Genomic DNA, 24,959 nt, shown 5'->3' with positions numbered 1-24,959 from the left:
AACCTTTTGTGAATTTTATTATGTGATTCATCTGCTAAGCCACTTTTTCTATCCGTGCCAACAATTCGGTTTATGGTACTCTTACTCCTCGCCATGGGCTTTGTCAAGATGACCCGCTCTCTCCTTGCTTGTTTTCTGTTTGTTCGTAAGGTCTCTCATGTTTACTTGTCCGGATTATAGTTGAGAAACTTTTTAAGGGAGTTAAAATAATCAACACTTGCCCTGCAATTTCTCACCTTTTTAAGGGAGTTAAAATAATCAACACTTGCCCTGCAATTTCTCACCCTTTTTTTTGTGCAGATGACAACCTTATATTTTTCCGAGCTTCGATACATGAGTGTATTCAGCTGAAAAGATGTATTCAAACTTATGAAAGAACTTTGGGTCAATTGGTGAACTATGACAAATAACTCTTACATTTATCCCAAGTACTCCACTAGAAAATATTCAAGCAATTCAAAATGTATTCTCCATTGAGGTGGTACAAGGACATGACGTCTATCTTGGGCTCCCTACTTTCTCTCTTCGAAGTAAGCACATTCAATTTTCTGGTTTACAAGATCGGTTTATCAAAAAGATCAACCGTTGGATATTTAGATTTTTCTCAACAGGTGGTAAAGAAAGCAATTCCGAATTATGCCATGTCTTGTTTCAAGTCGTCAGTTTCTTTATGCTCAGAAATGGAATAGCTTTGTGCTAACTTATGGTGGAACTCTAAATCTGATAAGGATGGTTTGCACTGGTCTAAATGGAAGAAGCTGTGCACACCAAAACAATTTGGGGTATTAGGTTTTCGGAGTCTCATTGAATTTAACAAAGCTCTCCTTACGAAACAGGTATGACACATTATTCATGATCCTTTTTCTCTCAGGACTCAAATTCTTAAAGTCCGATATTTTAAACATGTTGATATCATGGACGTGTCGTTGGGTAGTAAACCATCTTATATTTAGCGGTCTATCTTGTGGAGTTTCTTCTCAATCTTTGCTTTCTACTCCAAATCGTCAACCTGATGATATCATTTTGGCAGAGATTCAATCTGTTCTTCTTATATCTTCATTTCTATTAATCATGTATTTCTTTTTTGAATTATACTGGATAATCTGGATTCTCCTGATGATCTATAATATTTCATCTTCCCCTCAAAACAAAATCATCTCCCGAATTAATCTCAATATCTAGATTAATAAAAAATTAAAAAAAAACTGGAGTGATTTTTAATCATTCAATTGACTAAGCAATAAATGCCATTTTGCTTTTAGACGGTAAATCGATCCGATAAAGTGGGTTGACCGGTCAACGGATATTAAAACTGAGGGTACTCCATGTACCTATTTCTTAATTTTCAAAGGCGTCAAAGCCGATTCAATGATGCCCTAAACGCTAGCGCCCGTATTGAAACAGAATGCCGGTTCACGGTTTGCCTTCGGTCCGGACGCATGCAACCCATTCCCGGAGCGACCGGAAAGGACCGACCGGTACCTCAAGCGGTACATACACATAGCGATGGTTTCCGATATGACTAAAATAGGCTTCCCACGTCGCGAGTCTGTGCATGGTATCGCCGTAATCTCACCTCACTGTCCTCCTGCACGCGTTTCGCCTATCGGTTGGATACCGGCGATGCCCCCACCAGCCAAACTACATCGACGTAGGAGACGGTGACCCACGCATTTCCATCGCATTACGGAGCGGGCCCCGCAGCTCCAGTGTGAAAGACGGGTAGACTCAGTCACTCAGCCTTGTCCCATTTTTTTTTTAAAGTAGCTCGGCTTTGATATACACAGTACTGTACCAGCGTTCTTATTGGAATAGTGGGTGCACCCCGCTTACTTCCGTCCGATAAATGACAGAGTGCTGCGCCGTAAAGTAAAAAAAGCATCATTTTGAGTCTTAGGGTTGGAAGAGGGAGGTGCGCGAGTGGACGACAAAGCGGAAGCGGCTCTCGCTCGCCATTTATCTGCCTGATCATCCATGGCTTTCTTGAGTTTGTGGTGTTGTTCCAATCGTCGTGAATCTGGTGAAACTACTGTGATCTCCCATAGCAGAGTTTTCAGAGTGCGAATCTTGCGGCGTTTCACATTGCGCATATGCTCTTGGTGATTTGGTAAGCGAGGAATTTTATTTTATTTATTATTATTATTATCCGTAGAGGGATGTTGATCGATGCTGTTGGTATCTTACGTGTTCTATGTTGGATTAATTGAGAAGAAATCGTTTTTTTTCCTTTGTTTTTTAAGATTTTGGTTTGGTTGCGTGATGTTTCTTAGTCTGATGTTTTATATAGGTTTTCACCGTCTTGTCTTAGAGATGAACGAGATATTCTATCTGGTTGGATTTGAATCTTATGGGAACCGATGGATCGTGAAACCTGGCCATCGCGTTGAGGTTTGTACCTTTTTTTTTTTGGGTTTTTAAAACTGTAAACTTTCATGATAAATTTCGCTGATTCTTGTGATTTAGGCGTGTGTAAGGTTGAAGGTTTGGCGATGCTTGCTCGTTATCCCTCTGCATGGGCTTGGTTGGTTGACAACGAGAGAGAGCACGCCGGTCCACAGTCCATACCGGCTGTTATGGTCTTGTACTAGCGTGCTCTTTCTCGTTGTCACCCGGTTTGCCTTGTCAAGCGTCTTTTTCTTCGCCTTGCCCGTGAGTTGATGGAAAGGTACTTTTTCGAACGCTAGTTACTTCATTCTGCTTCTTTGTTTGGGTTTAGACTTAGTTGTGTTGTGGTTGACTGGTGGAAGAAAAGTAAGCTCTCGGACTAGTGATTTAGGATTGCCATCACATTGATAGTGTTGTTGTATAAGCTTGTGGTTTCTTACACTAAGGCCATAAGTAACCCCTTTATTTATTATATTTTGACGACCTTTCTTGACTATTTGTTTACAAACACATTCGACCCTAGTACTACAGCTACAGCATAAAATTTATTTCCCAAATTGTGGAAGTCGCTCTTGGCTCCCAACTATTGCTTTAAAAGAAAACATTCTCAAAGATTTTCCTTCTATAAGTTCTCTGGTGACCTACATTCCCTATTTTGCTATTTATTGATTCTGGAACTTGATGGATATTATGTTTTTGTATTAGTTACACATCCTTGTATACTGATGCTTAATTACTTATTTTCCTTTTTATCAATCATTCAGTATGTATCTTTTGTGGGCTTGATTTCTTGATCTATATTTTATTTCTATAAGGAGATAAGTACTTTTTGCCTACTCATATGCTTTCTAGGGATTTGAAATCTGTGATTTATCTGATAACAGATGCATTTGTCTTTTTTCTGTACTCAAACATTTTCTATGGACTGAAAATCTATGATTTATCTGAGAAATCCATTCTCTCTGACCATAGCTTATAAGAAGAATCAAATCACTAACATTCAGGATAATCCCTGTTAAATGGAATACATTTGCATTTATTGGCCTGTTGGAGGAATGAGGTATACAGATGTCAACACCAATATTAGAGGCTGAGACAGTTAAATTCTATAAAAAATACATTAAATGATTGAAATCTTGTTTTATAAGCGTATTCACATTATGTTTACATGAAATATCATTCTTGTGTTGATTTTTTTTACTTAGGCTGTAGGAACACTTTTATTTTATGGAAGAACGGAAGCACAACTTACTATATCCTTGTTAAGAAATATGGATATGAATTATAGCTACAATTATGAAAAGATAATATATTGCTTTAAACAATTCAGGGTTTGTCCTTGATTATTGTACCATCATTTTAATATTTTCTTGATATTTTTTTTAAAAAAAATTTGTCATCTTTTAGGCGATGTGAAACTATGACAAATATGTATATCAAACGAGAAAAAGGTAGATCAAAATCGATTTGGCCAGCAACAATAAAATAATATAAAATTTATTTAAATATTGATGATATAGTAGGGGATAGAGCCCGATAACGTAGAAGAATCCATATGGTTGATCCCACCTAGTGGGATAAGACTTGGTTGTTGTTGTTGTCATCCCTTAATGTTATTTAAAAAAATACTTGACACTCAAGTATAGCTAAGATGCTCACACTTTTATACTAAACTTGGCGCATGCTTCAATGCATGATTTGGAATTTCTTCACATACACCCCACACTTTTATACTGGGCTAATATTGTGTTCCTCTAATATCGCCTAATTTGGACAATAACTAATTATGTCTGATTCAGTTCATGAGCTTGAAGTGTGATTTCAACCCTGCTTTGTATCATTAAATACTGCATGTTTTGTATGCAATACTATAGTAAGAGCATTTTCAATTAAGGCTTTATGCTTCATCATAAGATATGTAGAGGTGGGCGTATTAAATTACTTTGCTATGTTATTTCTTTTGTTTTTGACATCATGTCAATTACGCTAAATTTACACATGTTAAGATTATACTGTTTATCATAAATTACCTTAGTATTTATTTTCTTTCATTAGCTTGGTTTTGAAGCTCTAGATTTTTTTTGCCTCCATTTGGTGTTCTTTAATCCTTGATTTCAAAGGGAGGTTGAGAGATATACTGTGACTTTTCTCATCCTTTCAACTGCTAATGAATCAATCCTTCATTGCCATTGCTCATCAATGAATCCTTTTCTTGTGGCAATAGGTCTTTCACCTCAATGACGATGTGAACACCATCCAACAAAACTTGACATCTACATCATTCTCACCCATTACCAGACTAAAGTTTTTATGACATAACGACCATTTTTTTTCTCTCTGTGGATTCGGTAGTGCTTGTCTTATTTTATTGTAGTTAAATCTCTTTCATGACATCACTATTGACGTGCTTTATCGGAGGTAAACACAATGCATATGTCTAATCTTTGGTGAGGAAATTAAAATTTTCCCACTTGTGCTTACACATCTGTGAAAGAACATTTTTGTCCATTGTTGCCAAAGATAGGTCATGCCATAGATTCTTTGCGTATCCACTCTATGATCAATTCAATTCATTAGAGGCTTCCATCATCTCTGCCATAATGTACTGCCCAATTGCAGCTCAACATCGAGTACTAGAACATAGGTGCAGCACAACCCTTAAATGATCTTGGAAGATCATGTTTATGTGTCAGTCTCTTAATTAGCTAACACTTGCATCTTCCATATATAAAAGGGCAACCTAATGTACAAAGCTCCCGTCCTACGGAAGGGTCTATTGTACGCAACCTTATCCTACATTGCAAGAGGTTGTTTCCGTATATATATGCATCTTGCATATATATGCTACGATAATTTGAAAGGAAGTGTATATAATAATGATTATGAAATAACAGATGTTTTATTTCTAACAACTCCATAAGCATTATTTTCTTCCAGCAGCCTCCAACTACAATAATTGATAGTGTAGAACTTTAAAAGTGCTTTATCTATTTTTCATGAGCATAGTCGTCATGGCCAAAGGCCCAAAGTTAAAAACTGAACCTTAGGATCTTATATCCCAAGGTCCATATTGACCTAGACTATTATATAAATGGTGCATACTGCATAATTTTAATTACTCTATAAGCACTATTCTCTGCCAGCAATCTCCAAGTAAAATAAATAAAAATTATTGATCCCTAAATTATATCTTTTTCATGTGTAATGATGGCATCAAGATTACACTCCAGAGCTTAGGACCTTAAAGCCTATGACACAAGTACAAGTTGACCTAAACTATTCAAATCCCATATAAGAAATTGGATATTTACAATAGACAGTAGTATTGTCTGCCTTATATTTCCTATCTCGTGCAGCTTAATAGTATTTTTTTTTATCATCTATTAGCATTTAAGAAAATCAATTGATATTATCATAGAACTCATATGGTGGTTCTCGTGTAATGTTCAATAGAACTTTAAGCGCTTGCATGGTGAATTCTCAGATAGTATAGGCAATGAAAGTGGAACCATTAGCAATAGACAAAGCATGGCTTCACAAGAGATGAAGAATTAATTAGGTCACATGTCCACTAAGTGTTGTTGTGCCCAGGTTGGTTGAGACACTATTCTAGAATGCGATCATTGGACTTTGTAGATGTGATATCTAGATAAAGGTAAAAGGATCGAGGATGGGTGGGTGGGGGTATAGGGACACAATCGCCAACCTAAAATACCGAGAGAACAAAATTGTCTACAACAATGAGGCAATGACCCTACTAATACCCTTGACATTGCTAAAATTCTTATTTTCTAAACAACGGATACATGACAACAAATCAAGGAAACCACTTAAATTAAGCATAATGATGATTGGCAAGTTCCGATAATAAGTAAAATATCCTTTATTAATATCCAATCCAATTGAATGCAAGCAATTGAATTTTGAAATTGCGGTTAGAAAATTAAGTGGATTAAAGATAGATTAGGGTTTTAGGTTCCAGCATCTAATCATGTGCTATAAAAGACAGAAAATGTAATAATGTCATTGAAAAAAGTGATTCTTGAATTTAATCAATTAAATAAAGGGAAACAATGTTGAAAGATAAAGAAAAAGTTATATCAGCAGAAAATGAAAACAGAGAAAAATCATCACAAAATATATATATATATAGCATAGTCCTGTTAAAATAAAGGAGAGCAAATAGAAAAGAAAAGGAGATATTAGGAAGCTAATATGACTCCGGATAAGGGAATACAACAACAACTAAATCTTATCCCATTAGGTGGAGGTGGGGTCGGCTAACTCTGGATAAAGGAATATAAAAATAATATGTTTCTAGGGAACAAGCAAGTATATTCATTTATTTGGGCTTCCTTCATACAATAATATCAATCACATTAATGGATAAAAGCTTGACGATGCATCAATTGATATATTGAGGTAGATCAACTAAACAAAGCTTAAATTAACATTTATTATTCAGGAAATGAGAAGTAATTAAAACATATTAATTAACAGATTGTTTCCTCAATTAGTGCTATCTGCTAAGAATCATAAACATGTTTGGGCATTACAATGGTAAAATTGAGATGGATACCTCCATAGGTAGGAAAGCTTGAATCAACAATTATATTTGCATAGGATTAGGTGTTTGGTTTAAGAGGATGTAGAGAATTTGAACCAGTTAACATTTTTATCTAGAGAAAATGTGCTAGTATAGGCATGCGAAAAAACTAATCATATATTTTCAGTAGCTATTTATAAGGGAATTGAAAATAAATAAAATTTTAGACAATGCAATTATAAGTGACTTAAGCGTAACTAGTAAACAATATCAACATAATAAAATCCCTCTCTAATCATGATATCATTATAGGTTATAAGGCAAATTATAGGAAAAGTTCCATGGTTATGATGATTAATGGCAATTTGTAACACCATGATAGTATATAGGTTATAAATAAGAGTGAGCTAAAGTTATACTTGAGTTGAATTATGCTAATAACCTCAAACAATATATTTAGGTGCTTGGATGTGAGTGTTGAGATGGATGAATGTATTAATATGAATGATAAAATGCAAATAATATCATTTTACAGATTGATGCTATTAATCTAAGACAATAGATTTAGGTGTTTAGATGAAAATGTTGAGATAGACGGAAGTATCAATATGAAAGATAAATAAAAATGTTCTCTTTTACAAATGTCAGACTATGAGGTGAGGTTAAAATGGTATGTATATGTCTCAAATTTGAATAGTTAGAATTAATGTTTAATGAAAGAGTAATAATACCTGATTTTAAATAATTACGATACAATATATTATTTTTTGCACTTGTCAACAGCCTTTGATTATGGGATAAAGTTGGTGAGAACACTTTATAAGTAGAATTCCACAAGGAAATATAATATATATGATCAGTGGTTGACAATTTGATATATTAATACTACTATAGTTAATTAACATAAATTTATAGCACAACAACGTAACCTACTTATATAATAATATAAAAGTTACTTAAACTTATAGACAAATAATTGATAATTACAATAAATATCAATATTAATCAATATTAAATCTCTTTAGTTAATATTAATCGATAAAATAATTAATTACCTATTCAATTTTTTTTTGATATAAATATGTATTACAATTTTTTTGATATAAATATGTGTAGTTTTTGATAATTATTTTTTAATTACCTATTCAAGCCTGGATAAAGGAGGGTTGCGTTGGTTGTTAGCCAGATTATACTAATACTAAGTTGTTCCCCGGAAGGAACGCGTCGTCTCAGCAAGGACCGCTATATCTTCAGAACTTAGGTGTAGTGCTAAATATGCAAGAGTTTGCATTGAAGTGTTTGATTGTAATATATGGGCAAGGACCGCTAACATCTTTATGAGAACTTGAGTGTAGTGTTAAATAGGTAAGAGTTTTCACATTATAGGTTGGATAATAATAAATATGATAGGAAAACTAATAATTTAAAATTTGAAACATAGAACATAGGAATCCTCATAAATTAATGGAGATAATAGATACGATGATTTGGAGAATAATTAGTATTTTGTGTGTACAAGAGAAAAAATGGGTAGGCGAGAAGGCAAAATTGATAGAGAACTTGAGTTTTAAGTTATGGTATACAGGAAAGAGTAAAGTAAGAAATGGAGTGGGTATTGTTGTAGATATTTCATTAAAGAATGAAGTTGTAGAAGTAGTTAGAAAAGAGGATAGAATTATAGCCCTTACAATAATAATAGCGAAATAAACTATGAACATAATTAACGTATATGTATCGCAAATAGGACTAGATGAAGCTACAAAATCAAGGTTTTGGGACGACTTAGATGAAATATTACAAAATATTCTGTCAAATGAAATGATTTTAATAGGAGGTGACCTAAATAGACATGTCGGAGTGAAAAATGAGGAATATGAAAGAGTACATAAGGGTTATGGGGTTGGAACGAGAAATGAGGAAGAGAAAATTATATTAAATTTTGCGATAGCATATGACCTTATATTAGTTAATACGTTTTTTAAGAAAAGAGAAGAACACTTAGTTACGTTCAAAAGTGGGAATAATATATCGCAAATTGACTTTTTTATGATTAGGAAGAAAGATAGAAAGATTTGTAAAGATTGTAAGGTTTATCTCTAGAAAAAGTTTAACTATCCAGCATAGGTTAGTAGTGTTGGATATATGCCTCAAACATAAAAAATATATATGACTTCTAGAATTAAGTGGTGGAAGTTAAAGGATGAGAAACAAAATATATTTAAGGAGAAGGTAGGAGTACAAGAATTAGGTGAAATATACGGTGATTCTAATACGACATTGGATAAAATGGTATAAAAGTTGAAAATAGTAGCTAAAAGGGTACTCGGTGAGTTAAAGAGACATGCACCACTAAGTAAGGAATCTTGGTGGTGGAATGAGAAAGTATAAGAGAAAATGAAGGAAAAACGAATAGTTTGTAAGGAATTATATATTTGTAAGAACGAGGAAATTTAAAAAAGTATACAATAGTCAAGAAAAAACTGAGAGAGTTGTGAATGAAGCAAAGAATAAAATTTTTGAATGATTATATCAAAAACTAGATACAAAAGAAAGGGAAAGAGACCTTTATAGAATAGTTAAAGTGAGAGAAAGGAAGACAAGAGATCTTATCCAAATAAAATGTATTAAAGATGAATATGATAGGATACCAGTAATCGATGGAGAAATTAAAAAACGGTGAAAAAGGTATTTTTATCAACTTTTTAATGAAAGTTTAGGTGACCAATTTAACTTAGGTAATTTAAGTAGGTCAAATGAGCGTAGAAATTTAAATTTTTATCGTAGAATTCAAATTTCAGAAGTAGAACAAACTTTAAATGGGATGCACAATGAAAAAGTCGTTGGATCAGATGATATTCCGATAGAAATATGGAAGTGTCTAGGAAACAAGGTATTGAATGACTTGCAAAATTATTTAACATGATATTAAAAACGAAAAAATGTCTGATTAATGAAGGATAAATATTTTAGTTCCCTTATATAAGAACAAGAGAGACGTAAAAATTATGCAAAGGGTATTAAACTAATGAGTCATACCATAAAACTTTGAGAAAAAGTAATAAAAAAAATTAAGAAAGAAGACCACGATGACCTCCAATCAATTTGGGTTCATGCTTGGAAAGTCGACAATAGAAGCTATACATCTTAGATAATTAGTTGAAAAATATCGAGAGCAAAAACAAGATCTACACATGGTATTCATTGAGTTAGAAAAAGCTTATGATAGAATCCCAAAAGAAATTATATGGAGAATTCTATAAAAGAGAGGTGTTAGCATAACATATATATTAAACTAATTAAGGATATGTACGAGGATGTAACAATTAGAGTAAAAACTTCAGGCGGAGTAACTGAAGCATTTCCAATAAAGATAGGGTTACATCAAGGATCAATTCTAAGTCCCTATCTTTTTATACTAATTATGGACGCTGCACACATTAACGACACAACCGTGGTGCATGTTGTTTGCAGATGATATTGTTTTGGTAGATGAAACACGTGAATGAGTAAATGCTAAACTAGAATCTTGGCGGAAAACACTAGAAGGGAAATGTTTTAGGCTTAGTAAAATAGAGACAGAATATATAAAATTTTAGTTTAGTAATATTAGACATAATGAGACAGTTGCTCGGAACCGAGAGCTTTAGATATTTAGGATTATTTTTACAAAATGATAGAGGGATTGAGAGAGATGTCTTATATAGAATACAAGCAGGATGATTGAAATGGAGGAGAAAACTTAAAAGAAAATTCTTCAAAATCGTAGTTAGACTTGCTATGTTATATGGAGCTAAATGTTGGGTTATGACTCGAGCACATGAATAGAAGATGAGAGTTGCAGAGATGAGGATGTTAAGATGGATGTGTGAGCATACGAGAATGGATAGAATAATAAATTAGAGCATTAGAGAGAAAGTCAGAGTTGCATCTGCTGAGGGAAAACTCCGAGAGACACGTTTAAGATGGTACGGGCATGTTTTTTTGTAGACTAATAAATGCGTCAGTTAGGCGATGTGAAATAAACACGCATATCAATCGAGCAAGAGGAAGATCAACAAAGACTTAGATGATATAAGTAAGAGATAGAGCTCAATGGCGTAAAAGGATCCATATAGTTGACCTCACCTTGTGGGATAAGGTTTGGTATAAATACTAGTCAATAGCTTATACTTACTATAACTAATCCTAACTTATAAAGGCTAAATTAAAATTTTGATAACCTTATATGTTTCCTTCCTCACCCCCTAAGTTTGACGGGACCATTTGGTAGTCTCCTGCACCGTACAATTCCATCCCGTGGTGTGTGAGGCATCCCGTGCCACAGTCAATTTCCTTGTGTTTTTTGAGGGCTTACCATCTTCCACCGCCACTTTTGAAGGTGAGTTCACCACCTTATGCAACCCTCTATTGTGGTTCCCCTTCTCTTTTAAGAGTCAAAGCTGCTCCTATTATACAATTTAAGCTCTCTTCAGTTCTCCTTCGAAAGCCAAAGCTTGTCTTGGTACAGCCATGTCAATCATTGCTTTTCAATTTCTTTATGCTATTTCAGTGCTAGATTCAATTGATGAGCAGAATGTTTTACCCATTGAACTAAAACAAAACAAGATTTCAAATATTAGTCACTATGAGATATTCTTTATAAATAGAGGGAATAGTTTAATAGATAGCCTAATAAATTATTAGAGGTTTTTTTTTATTTTATTTTTTCCCTCAATGGCAATAGTGAAGCGGTTAGGCCTTTTAAATGGTTAACCAGATATCTAAGGGTCGAATCCCAGCTGCGACGCACTGCAAGGAACTTTCTCCAATGGGATGACAATTCTAAGAATGTTGGCCGCTTGGATGGGCCTCCGCGAGCGCTTGTCGATTTATCCTAGTAGCCCGTGGAAAATTTCACCTCTAGGATCAATTTGTTCGAAGAGCTGATACCTAGATTATTAAAAAAAAGTTGGAGAGTAATATGACTTGATGATCAAATAACATAATTTCAACATTTATTGAGTTGTTTATACAATCGCTTGGGTGGATTTGGAAGAGTCATGCATTAGTTGCATATTATCTCTTATATGCAATTGAAACAATTTATATTTGGTTCATTTGAGTTGTTCATAATGAACCAAGTTGACTTGAAATCCCATTAAGCATTTTTTCACTAACCACATATGCTCTCATATATTACATACGTATTATTAAGCAACCCAGCCATATACGGCGTGTATTTATTTTTTAAACTTTGTTTTAAACAAAACAATCATGATATTCATTATCAAGTTAGTTGTCTTAACTATTGAATCTGTTAGTCTCTTTTAAACATCTTCATTTCATATCAACCTTTTATTATTATTATTATTATTATCAATTGAAATTAAATCAAATTGATCTACAATATTATTTTTAGTCAATCATTTCTAACAACTTCATTTTAGCATTCTCATCTCTACTATATTTACATGTTGCTTCCTAACAACTTGACACTACAATTCATAAAGCACAGTACTCATACCATGCAATCTTAGAAAACTTTTCTTTTAGCCCAAGGCGAGATCATCTCACAAGACAACAAAAGTTCTCCATTTCCACTGTCAATTCTCTATCCTATTAACCAAGTTATTTAAAACTCTTGCATTTTTGCACTAAACAATATTCTTTGAAATGTGTTTCACATTTAATTGTAGAATTTCATCCTTAACTGTGTAACAGTGACGTTATTATATGATACATACTTCCTATATTATTTTTTTTAACTGTTAGCCCTTTGTTTAGTAGCTCTCTATTTTTAATTAACCAAAAGATTGTGTGAGGAGCGAGAAGAGATTGGGAGAGATCAGAGATTGGGCGAGGAAGGAATTGAGAAAGTTAATTAGATCGGGAAAGTAAGATTAGTGATGGAAAATTATTTCAACGAAAATAATTTTCTATCGGAAATTAATTCCATCACTAAAATAGCGGTGAAAAATTATTTCCATCGCTAGAAATTAATTCCGTCGCTAAATTAGCGATGGAAATTAAATTTCGTCACTAATTCAATATTTAATAACCAGTTTGCTTGTGGTGGTACTCTCCAAACACTCTAGATACCCTAGTATCAGTAGAGATTGTTGATCGGTTGTAATCCGTGAATTAATCAAAATGACTTTAAATGAAAAGAAGGAACACAATTGTGTAGATGCTAGTTCGGTCATCTTTGACCTTGGCAGATGATGGGTTGACTCTTTGGCAGCATCTGTCTCTGCATCTGTTGTGCCAGATGCATCGCCGAGGAAAGCAGGATTGAAGGTGAAACTCGATGGCCGTCGTGATTAATGTTATTTAAGTAGCTTGCTTTCTTTTTACTGGTTTCGTGGTTATTTATCTCCGTTGCTTAGTTGGATAATTGCAATATCCAAATTTACTTTTCAAATGTGAGATAAATTGTAGTGTCCGCTGCTTAGCTGGCTTGTTTGATTGGACTGGGATTGAAGCTTTGTTGGGAAATTTTAAGCATTTAACTTCGTACCCAAATTTAATGAGTATACTGTTGCAAATGAAGTTTCTTGCTTGTACTTAGCAAGCTGGCATTTTTTGGCTTCTTTATTTGTTATATTGATTGTTCAGCTTCATTTCTGCTTCATCAGGTTGTTAGCAGATGTTTCTAGGTTAACATTAAGTAGCATCAGTTTCTTGAATTCTTTTGAGCATATCTTATTTGGGATACCTGCATTCTTGTGCTTCTCCTTGGTTGTTCACATTTTGAAATATAGAGTATTCTTTTGTGAATTTGTTTGTAGTGAGTAACCAATAACTTGTGTCTCTATATGACTGATGTCTTAAAGTAGCTTGATATTTGATGATTCAATCTTATATGTTTTGAAGTTCAGTTGACTTTGCTTTGTCAACTAAACACACTTGTTTCACTCATTCAGGTTCAAAACAGTCTTATCTTCGACAATAAATTATGGATGTCATTGCCATCAGTAAACTTAAAAAGCAGAAAAGCATCCATGTATTCAATGCAGAGTTGTATCTATGTCTGTCCAACAAACTAGCAAAAATAAAGTCCCAGTTCTGCCCTTGGAAATTGAGAATGCTAAAGAGCTGCCTCTTAATCTATACAAGCCCAAGGAACCATACACCACTGCAACGATTGTCTCGGTTGAGAGGCTGGTGGCCCCAAATGCACCTGGTGAGACTTGCCATATTGTGATTGATCATGAGCTATGGTGTTATCATGAGACTATTAGAAAAGCCTGTTAAATATTCTTTCAAGCCTTCTGTAAGTAGAATACATTTCACAGTTAAATGTTTGTCTTTGTTACAATTTTCCTCCAGAACTTTTAATTGATGCTTTCCTTATTATGATTTTGCCTTTGTTAAATGCTCATTACTTCATACAAGTAATCAGCGATAATGTTAGCCATCAACTAATACGAGTGAATTCAAGATACCTCTTGATGGAGTGATTTATGACCATACACTCAACTTATTTTTGGATCCCTCCTCTTAAACAGCAAACACAGTTGATTGGCAACAAACTGGGTAGGTATGACCATGATGGCAAGACTCGTATGAGTTGAGCAAAAATGATCATTTGAAGGTTTAATGTAAGGAGTAAGTTCCACAAATTAAGGTGCCTGTTGAAGTGAACTCTTTGTTTTCTTCTGATAGTCAAAAAGCCCTTTGCTTTCTGCGGCTGTTCATTTGTTGTTTTCAGCTCTCTCAATCCAAATGAAGACATTAGTCATTGTTGCGGTTATAACATTCCTGTTTTTTTATTTATCTATTTGTTTCCTCGTATAAGGGGAGCTTTGGCGCAACGGTAAAGTTGTTGTCATGCGATCAAAAGATCACGGAATTTTGAAAATAATTTCTTGTAAAAAGCAGGGTAAGGTTGCATACAATGGATCATTCTATGGAACTTTACATGACGGAAACTTCGTGCATCAGGCTGTTAATGATAATACAATAGAAGATATAGGATCGCTTCATTGTTATTGGTATGATAACTCAAATTGAAGTTTAGCTAGTTATAATCATTAGAATGTATTAGAAAATTCAAATTATTTGTTTTGAAAAAAAATGATTATTTTTATATTTACATTAAATTATTATAAACGCATGCAAATGTACATTTGGTTCAAGTTTTTTTTCCCTTTCAAGATAATAACTATTTTTTTTTTGTTAAGGGTGAAACCTCGACACGTCACCCCAATTAATCCTAGTCAACTATTATATTTGCCTTTTTTACAATTTTAAATCTTCATTGTGGTAATTTGTATAAATTATAAGTGGGTATTAAAGAGTTTTTTTATGCAAATTTCTAATTTACTTTAGGTGTTGATAAGGAATGAAAGAATAAAGGGGATCTAAACAAATTTAAAAGATATCTAATTGGGATAGTGATCGATGGTTAAAAATAATTATAATCAATTTTACTTGAATTTATTTGCTGTAAATAAAAAAAAAAATCATATAAAACATTCTTCAATGTCTCTTTTGATTAGCAAGCATCTTACTTAAAAAAAATTGAAAAATGTTCCATCCTATATTTTCCTTTTAACCTTATCAATTCAATATTATTATAATAATTTCGACAAAAATACTCTAAATTACTATTTTAGTTTAAAAAAATTATAACAAAGTCAGAACAGTTTTAACTAATGTTACAACAAATTTAACTTTCAATTTTTTTAAACTAATATTAGAGCTTAAACAAAATCTGAGAGTTTTAATTAGTAAAGTAATTTGTCCGATTAGTCCAGAGATGGGGTCGTCTTTGTCTGATTCAGTCTAGAGAACTGTTTGCCACAAAGCTAGATACTCAATTTTATGATCTAATTAATTCTAAAGGTAATTAATCTGTCCCACGAAGATTTCACTAGTCATCAAAATAAATCAGAAAACACAAATGAATTCTAACGAACGATCTCATAATTTTTTCCAACTTCACAGGAGTAACGCGGAGTTCATCTCATTCCTTACTATTGCACCAAAGCCTCGTGACATTATTAAGTTTTTTTTAATATAATTCAAGTATTCAGCTTTTCTAACCGACTAATCTAGGTGACCGATTTGACCTCATAAATAGTTGGAAATTGACTGGTGGATGTCTGATTAATTGTGAAAACGCCTTACATTGCATTGTAGCCTTGAGCAATAATAAGTGTTTTTTTAATACTAGATATCTAAATCTTATAACTCGACTAATTCTGAGGTAGATTCTCCGGTCCCATATTCTGTCCACGAAGCAAATTAAAGAAGTGAGACTTTTGACATGGTACCCCAACGTTACTAGTTGTTCAAACGTCGCATGCATGCGTTACGTGAGTTTTGAACTCTAGTTGCTTGAGAAAAAAAATACTTTGTTACTTACCATCACACCCTAGAGTTAGTAATAAGTAATTTTTTTGGTTGACACAAGTATTCAAGTTTTCGATCCGACTAATCTTCGGGAGACCAAGATTAGTCAGCTTATGCTGATTAATCCTGAAAGGTTCCGTTTAGCTCTATGAAAATTTTTCACTGATCACTAGAGACCATTGCCCTGCAGCAATAATATGTAATTATTTTTAGTTAATATTTAATTTGTTGAAATTGAAATTCAATCTGTAGATTTGAGAAATTAAAAAGGTGTCATTCATTACTGGACAGTAATAAGTAATTTTAATTGGTATTAAAGTAATTTTAATGATATAATTAAATCATAAAGCCTAATAAAAATATTTTAAAGTCGTCTCAACTATGTTTTTTCTGATGATAATTAGATCTAAATTAATTGTTTGGATGAATCTACATTCATTTGCGCTTTTAAATTTTACGGGATGAGTCGAACCGAATTAATTGGTTCGAAGAGAAAACCTTGAATATTAAAAAAAGTAAAAAGTATTCTAGGTTTCCCGCGCCCGGTTTCTGTCTTTTCTAGTTTTCCCGCGAATCTGGCCAAACCCTCACGCGAATAACCCGAGTCCTCAGCTGCCGGAGCATTCGGAGACGTAGGGAATGGAGATTGTTCGATCGCAGAGGGAACCGACTCATTCTGCCGCCTCGACAACGTCGGCTAAACTCTCTTTCTACCGCTCCGCGCCGGCGCTCGAGGTCCGGCTGGAAGATTTTGAACTCTACGCCATAGATCGCCTCCGAGGTACCTTGCAAAACCTCATCTTTTCCCATTTCTAGGGTTTGTGGTTCGTTGTTTACTTTTTCCCCCCCTTCCTTGATCAACTTCCCTATCCTGCGTCTGTTTGGCTTTGTTGGTAACTTATATTCGATTGTTTTCATGAAGTCCTGCAGGGTATTTCAGATGGTTTGTCCCGAGGAAAAAAGCCGGAAGAGATGGAGAAATTGGTATTGTGTGTGATTTTGTCTGGATCGCTCATTTTACTTTTAAATATATGTTTTATTTTCGGAAAATTAGGTAACTGAACTATGGAGGGCACATATGAGGCATCAAGATCCATCAGAGGTCATGAACAAAGACATCATTTCACACTTCGTTCTCCGTCTTGTATATTGTAGAACGTAGGTTTTGATTTTTTATGGTCATGTTTTATTTTGATATTGCACTGTCTTTCCTGAGTGTTATCGACTTCACCTCCCAGGGATGAATTAAGGAAATGGTTTCTTTCCATGGAGACTTCTCTTTTCCGCTATCGATTCAGACTAGAAAGCCCCGAGTCACAGGTATATTCTGGATACCTTGTATGAGGTTTGGAGCTCTTATCTAATTTCATTTACCAAAATTATGTTCTATTGCTTGTAGAGGTCACTCATGTCCGAATTTCAGCTACCCTATAAGGCTATTAGTCGTGCAGAATTTGAGGTATGACTGCAAATTTATGCACCGTATTTCTGGTCATATTACAATACTACAATTTTTTAGACATCTTTTTCTATGGAGATGCATTTTTCTCATGTTCTTTGGCCATGGTTTTATCTAGGATGTCTTTTAGTACTTATAGGAAAATGTTTTTTATTTCTTTGCAGACTGTAAAGGAAAAATTGAACCAAGTTGCACGTTCTATTGGTCAACCGTTGAATGGTATGTCATTATCTATCAGATTTACATTTGTGATGCTACAAGCAACTAGTAATGGGCAAGATTGAACTTCAATAAGTCATCTTAAAACTCTTGTGATGCAATATATATTTGTCAATTTATCTTGTTATCAAATTCCAGGGAACTGACTATAAATTGTTTTGTTTTGTTTGAAAGTAACACGGATACCAGTTGCTCAATCATTTATAGTTTTTACTGTTATGTCCAGTAATTTGACAAATTTTTATTGTTATTTGCAGCTGATACACTCTTTTTTAAGGTACCATTTATCTACTTGTTTTTAGTCTAAACTCTCTTTTTTACTACAACAATGTTTCCTTGGTTTCTACTGACCTGTGTCTATATGCAGGCACCCTTTGAAGAAGTGCCAGAATTATTTGCTGGCCGCAGGGTTTTCCTACAAAAAGGTTTTGCTTATGTTGCGATGCATCAGGTCCATGTTAAATTTATCTTTATACTTTCAAACTCCATAAGATGTGATTATAACTTTATACTTAGTCGGTACTTTTTTTCAGGTTGTGTCCCTTGTTGCCACTCAATTCCGAAGCAATCTCTCAAAGTGCCTTGTCTTAACCAACAGGTAATTGTTCATGTAATTGATATTCAACATTGCATTTGTTAGAATTGTCATTGCGGTCGAGGACAGTTGCCCTGTGCAATTTGACAATTTTATTTTTTCCTTGCTCCATACCTATGATATTAAATCAAATCAAAAGAAAGATATAAAAGAGGCACAAGTTTATCGTGACAAACATGGTGTGATGATGGGTGCTCACTATTATTATTATTTTATTTTTATATTTACATCTTCAAGCTTTATAAATCTTGTGATTTTTTATCATGATAAACATGGTGTGAGTTCTTTGCAGAAAATGGACATCAACCATTAGAGACACAGAAAGAGACAGGCTAGCCCCTGTGAGTATAAACTTACCTTACTATCTCGTTTTGCAAGTGCTGGGAAAAAGTTTACATTTAAGAACATCAATTTCATCTAGCTTCTCTAAATATTTTTGCCAATTTAGATCATCGAAGCACTAAGCACTGGGTACCTGGGGCCTGATTACTCTCAGGTTGTTGATTAGTTAGACTGTTGTTAGTTAATCAAATGTATTGAAGTATTTATAATTGTTGGAGTATTTATTGCAGCCTAAAAATTCTGCTGAGATATCTTTGAAGGACATCAACGGGCAAGCTAGCAGTTCTTTTCCTCTTTGCATGCGCCATTTATTTGATAAGGTGATGGATCTCCGGTATTTTGTTATAAATCTGTTGCCTGCTTTAACCTTAGCAGCTGTGTTGTTCCTGTAGTTAAGAGAAACTCACCATTTAAAGCATGGAGGAAGAATGCAACTTGGACTTTTCTTGAAGGTACTTTATTGTTGTGGTGATCTGTTTTCAAAATGAAATTGACTTTATTTGCCATGAACATCAGTTGTTTGGCATTTCTTTTGCTATTGTAGCTTTGACTCAAACTTACTATCTTGTTGCAAAACCTTTTCAATTTGCAGGGTGTAGGCTTAAGACTGGAAGATGCTCTTCTATTCTGGAAATCAGAGTTCTCTCAGAAGGTCCTACAAATTGTTTTCTTTTTCAATTGTACTTTTGTATTTTATTCATTCAGGTAAACTACTACATCAGAGATGCAATTTCTTAATATACTAGAATATGATGAAGGGTAATGGTTCCTCACTTGAAACTAGCAACTTGGAAACTTGTATACACGGCCTAATAAATGATTGGACCTGAATCTAATTCTCTAGCTGTCTAGTACCTGGTTAGCCTGCTGTCCTGTTTGCAGGCTTTTGATATCTATACATTTCGGTTGGAAGATATCTTACCCAAACTCATACTTTATTGAAACAAACCTAATTCAAACCAAGCAAATGGTTCAGTGGCTTTGACATGCCAAATCTATTGTTTAAAATGATCAATTTGTCAAGGTGCTCATCATAGAATTGTTTGTATTATCTAGAACTACACTTATTAAATCATGCAACTTGATTTGTTGCATCTTAGGGTTAATATCTTCTACTCATTTAGCTATTACATTCTGCCTTAGGTTGGTGCTGAACGTTTTGATAAAGAATATGCATATTCAATACGGCACAACTATGGAAAAGAAGGAAAAAGAACAGTAAGTTACCTTGCTCAATAAATCTCTCTCAAATGAGGATGAAGGTCAACTCTATACTTCACATTTCTCAATCAGGATTACACTCCTTATTCTTGCCAAAAAGTTATTTCTTCTACTCCTAGCACTGGTGATCACCACGGTTGTCCTTATCGGCATTTCAGGTCAGAAACCCAATTTTTTTTATGCTTGTCTGGTAGTTTTAGTTTCTATTGTTACATATATTTATTATAATTCAAGCTTTTGAAAAGAACAATATTGTTTATATTGTGTCAATGTCTGTCTGGGTACTTGATATACAATGAAGTTCTTTTTATTTAGTCTTGTAGGTGTCTCAAGCAGACAAGCATTAGTACCATGACACTTATACTCTCTTTAGGCAGATTGTGACCAATTGCCAATCCTTTAGTTTTCAGTGCCTTTTCAGAGGCCAGTTGTTATAGCCCTTGGCTTGTGAGCATGCCAACCATACCTTTTGAACTCACACTTAATTTCCCTCCCAGTCTTCAATCAACTAAATATTAGTTTTCATGGAGCAAACACATGGAATTATACTAATTCCAAATTGCTGTTTTCGGGTCCATTCTTTTTTATCATCCTATTGTATCACCTCGACTGCTATTAATGTTCCCAGGTGGTGGAGCCATTACAAACATGATCTCTATTGGGTGACTTTTTTCCCCCTTTGTTATTTCTTGGTATTCATAACAACAACAACCAAGTCTAATCCCACTAGGTGGGGTAGGCTATATGAATCCTTTTACGCCATTGAGCTTTATTTCTTATTATATTATCATCTATATTTAAATAAATTTTATCTTGTTTTATTATTACTAATCAAGTCTTTTTTTGATCTTCCTCGTTTGATATGCGTGTTTGTCATAGTTTCATATCGTTTAACTAGAGCATTTATTGGTTGTCTAAGTACATGCATGTACCATCTTAAATGTCTCTCGGAGTTTTTCTTCAATAGATGCAACTCCGACTTTCTCTCTAATGCTTTCATTTTTTATTTTGTCCATCCTCGTATGTTCACACATCTACCTTAACATCCTCATCTATGCAACTCTTATCTCCTGCTCATGTGCTCAAGTCATAGCTCAAAATCTAGCTCCATATAATATAACAGGTCTAACTGTGATTTTATAGAACTTTCTTTTAAGTTTTAGAGGATTTTTACGATCACATAAAATACTTGACGTTCTCTTCCATTTCAATCATCCTATTTGTATTCTATGTAAGATATTTCTCTCAATCCCTTTATCATTTTGTAAAAATGATCCTAAATATTTAAAGTTCTCGGTTCAGGGCAACTCGTCATCTCCTATCTTAACAATTGTCTCATTAAGTTTAATATTACTAAATTTAAATTCCATATATTGTGTCTTTAATCTACTAAGCCTAAAACTTTTCCCTTCTAGTATTTTTCGCTAAGATTCTAGTTTAGCATTTATTCCTTCACGTGTTTCATTTATCAAAACAATATCATCTGCAAATAACATGCATCATGGTACTGTGTCTTGAATGTGCACAGTGAGTTTGTCTATAATTAGCATAAAAAGATAGGGACTTAAAGTTGATCTTTGATGTAACTCTATCTTTATTAGAAATGCTTCAGTTATTTCACCTGAAGTTTTTACTCTGGTTGTTACGTCCTCGTACATATCTTTAATTTGTTCAATATATATTATGCTAACACATTTTTTTTTCTAGAATCCTTTATATAATTTTTCTTGGGACTCTACCATAAGTTTTTTCTATGTCAATGAATATCATATGTAGATTTTGTTTCTGCTCCTAATATTCCTTGGTATTCATAGCTTATGCTAAAATTATTAGCTAATGTTCAATATCTGGACCGGGTTGGAGGTGAGCTCCTTATTTGGGTTTAGTTATTGCAATCGTGCTATGTGATGATAATAGCATTCATTTCCTGTATCAACTATAATAATTATCCAAAAATATAAGGGCCATCCTAAAACTTGTCTTCTTTCAACCGGATTTAAACTCAAGTATTGATGATTTCATCTTTTCTATATGTGCAATGATTGAGATTGAGCTATCTCATTTGCAGACTTGGATTATTTTTAGATGCCTATATTTGACATTCCTTGCCAAACAAGTTCAGATATAACAAGTAGATTCCCATTATTCACAGAAAGCAGACTGATTCCAAGACTCATGGAGTATTGTATGTAGATACTAAATACCATGGTAGATGTGCACTGATCTTTGAATCATCAACCTCAATTTGCATAATTAGCTGACTAAACAATTAGGGAAGATCCATCTTTATAATTTGACTTCATGAAGCTCCTTTGTACGCATCACATGTTTTCAATACCATGAATGGCAAACCACTCTTAGATTGCTTCCTAGGAATGAATTTTTGAATAAATCCATCAAAGCCTTCTCATTTTGCCAGACTTTCTACTCAATATCTACATTGTGGCAAACACATCAAATTTTGGCAGAACTGATGCTGTTCAAATTTCTCTTGTTCAAAATTTTCCAACTGCCTTTGTGGCTGCATTTGATAATACGCATAAATCTATAAATCATCTCCAATCATTAGTATGGTCCTTCATGGCTTGTTTCAATGCCCTAAGTGTAATACATAAGTTATTACTCTTGCTGATTTAGTGGTCTATGCTCATCTCCTGCACCCATCTGGCAACACCAGCTCCCTCTTTGACTGCTTTCTCACCTCATTGTCTGGATTGGCTCCAGATGGTTTGAATATATCCAATGATCAGCACCAGTCATCCACAAGTTTCATGCACATGTTGCAAATATTTGTTTCCTGACGGTTAGATCTCATCTATTTTAACAGTGAGGAAAATTTGAGAGCTGCTCTTACTAAAATGGGAGTTTGTGGACGTTCAGTAGATGGCATATTGGATAAAGTTCGGAACAAACATTATCAGGTATTCCAATTCCTAAATCTCAGAGCTGTTGCATCGACAAACAAGCTCCAATCGTTGAGATTTTGACTTCTTTTATTGCATTGATCCTAAACTTCACTGTGACAATCTCAGATAGCTTGTACATTGACATTTGAGGCTATCCACGATGCTCCCTATGACAGCGGCATCAACCACCCAAATCAGTACTTTGATGCGAGCCGAAAGATACTCCAGAATAAGGTAATTTGAAGCTCTCAAACTGCCTTTTAGGCCTTTGTACTGCTTCTGTCATTTAAGAGTAATCTCATTTCATGGTTCAGATGGAGAGCACTTAATTTGGATGTGTTTATGGCCAACAAGCTGACCCATCTTCGATGCGATTAGTTCTTATTCCATGTCAAATGTTTTGGGGGTTGAATCAAGTGTATGTTGATGGTTGATCAATAGTTTGTAGAATAAACTTTGCAGTGTACTGCGACTAACTTAAAGATCCTCTGGTGCCATGAAATAGAAAGTTGCAAAGTGTTACATTAAAGGTGATGCTTCTAACAATGCTGAGTTGGCTATCAAACTGTAGCATAAGTGCTATTAAATGTTTTATAGGTGCTATCAAATTATATTCTTACTATCATTGAATTGTATTTCATGTACTACTCTCTACTAGGTGTTACCAAATTAAAAAGCAAGAAAATTAGTACTTTTAAAATTGTGCACAAATTCATTTTGGAGTTGTTCAAATAAACATAAACCAATGAGCAGAACTCAGAAACTTTATTCAAATCCATTCTAAATTTCAAAACTCGCTCTTAGTATCTTTGTCAATTTATTTATAGATTAACACGGAGAAGATAAATTATGGATGATTATTAATCATTAGTGCAAATGATAAGACATGAGGGAATCATAAGCAATCACGATCAACAATGAAATAGGTTGAACGAGCTAATCATTGTGGTATTTGATTCGTTTATCGTCCTTGAGAGCATCCTCAACAGATGTACATGGGTTGTTGGAATCTTCCATGCCTGAGAATCATAATAACATCACAAGTTTCTGTAACTAGATATATTAATTTAGAAGGTAATCTTGAAATCTGTCAGAAGCAAGATACTTGCCATTCTCTGTGATAATAACAAGAGGTCTTAGTCTTTAAGAGCAGCATGATATTGTTATGGTTCTTCATTTTCAAGTGCTCCATATTCAGGATTAGATGATAGACAGAAAATTTGAACAGATTTAGTAGCCTTACCATCCAAATTGAACTATGCTCTTTGTGTCGCATCAATATCATCCGTCGTACGCTATGCCAATTGATCCTGCACAATCAATTCTTTTATCGACTGAAATACTAACCAACATTGAGTCACTCGCAGAGGTGAAACGTAAGAGGGTGCTAGCCTGAGCTTCATAAGAATCCATTAATTTTTTTTTTAAATTTAAGAATGACATTTGAAGAAAAATTAAAATAACGGTTGGATCCCGTCTTCTTATCGGTCCCACTGCGCCAACAATAACCATTATTAATAATCCTTATAATTTTAAAATATCAATTTTTTTAAGTTAAAAGAAATAAAAAATGAAATGGATTTGTGAAAGGAAATTTATTTTCTTACCGCGAAGTTCGGTTGACTTAGAGGCGTTGACTTAGAGGCGAAATAAAACAGGCTAATCCTTTCTTTATAGAGGTATATTATCTAATTCAAATATTAAATCCTATTATAAATTTTTTAACTATCTCAATATATCCTCATCTCTATAACAAGACTTCAAATTTAACTCAAATTCTAAAAGTCTAAATATTTTCTAACTAGTGTTGAATCCATAATAGATGAGTTTGATGAGAAATCTCATAGAATAAAACATAGTATCAATAAACTTAATTTATTATATTTTTAGTGTCTTCTGGGGTTATTCTCTTTATACTCTTTTAATTTGTTTTTATTTTTTGAATTATTT

At 33.8% G+C, this 24,959-nt stretch overlaps 1 protein-coding gene and 1 long non-coding RNA gene across 3 annotated transcripts; both read left to right on the top strand.

Annotated features, from left to right (window-relative positions):
• Nucleotides 1-1,883: 1,883 nt before the first annotated feature.
• On the top strand, nt 1,884-14,391 carry LOC122006860. Of its 2 annotated transcripts, XR_006118785.1 has the most exons (5): nt 1,891-2,107; nt 2,288-2,388; nt 2,464-2,665; nt 13,834-14,183; nt 14,342-14,391. It is a non-coding gene; the product is annotated as an uncharacterized LOC122006860 (long non-coding RNA). The 2 variants fall into 2 exon arrangements; XR_006118784.1 differs by lacking the exon at nt 14,342-14,391 and having other exon boundaries at nt 1,884-2,107; nt 13,834-14,228.
• A 2,420-nt stretch (nt 14,392-16,811) lies between these two features.
• Nucleotides 16,812-23,538, top strand: LOC122006859 (probable DNA primase large subunit). The gene is made up of 19 exons (XM_042562518.1): nt 16,812-17,048; nt 17,190-17,251; nt 17,322-17,425; nt 17,506-17,587; nt 17,667-17,726; nt 17,891-17,945; nt 18,203-18,222; nt 18,313-18,396; nt 18,479-18,543; nt 18,833-18,881; nt 18,989-19,036; nt 19,113-19,202; nt 19,275-19,334; nt 19,475-19,534; nt 20,026-20,100; nt 20,176-20,261; nt 22,931-23,024; nt 23,136-23,243; nt 23,324-23,538. The coding sequence occupies exons 1-19, from the start codon at nt 16,907-16,909 to the stop codon at nt 23,336-23,338; spliced, it is 1,359 nt and encodes a 452-aa protein (XP_042418452.1). The 5' UTR covers nt 16,812-16,906; the 3' UTR covers nt 23,339-23,538.
• Nucleotides 23,539-24,959: the final 1,421 nt, after the last annotated feature.

Source organism: Zingiber officinale, chromosome 7B (assembly GCF_018446385.1).
Source record: "Zingiber officinale cultivar Zhangliang chromosome 7B, Zo_v1.1, whole genome shotgun sequence".
NCBI lineage: Eukaryota > Viridiplantae > Streptophyta > Magnoliopsida > Zingiberales > Zingiberaceae > Zingiber > Zingiber officinale.
Note: the sequence above shows the minus strand (reverse complement) of the source record. Positions and strands in the feature narration are given on the sequence as shown.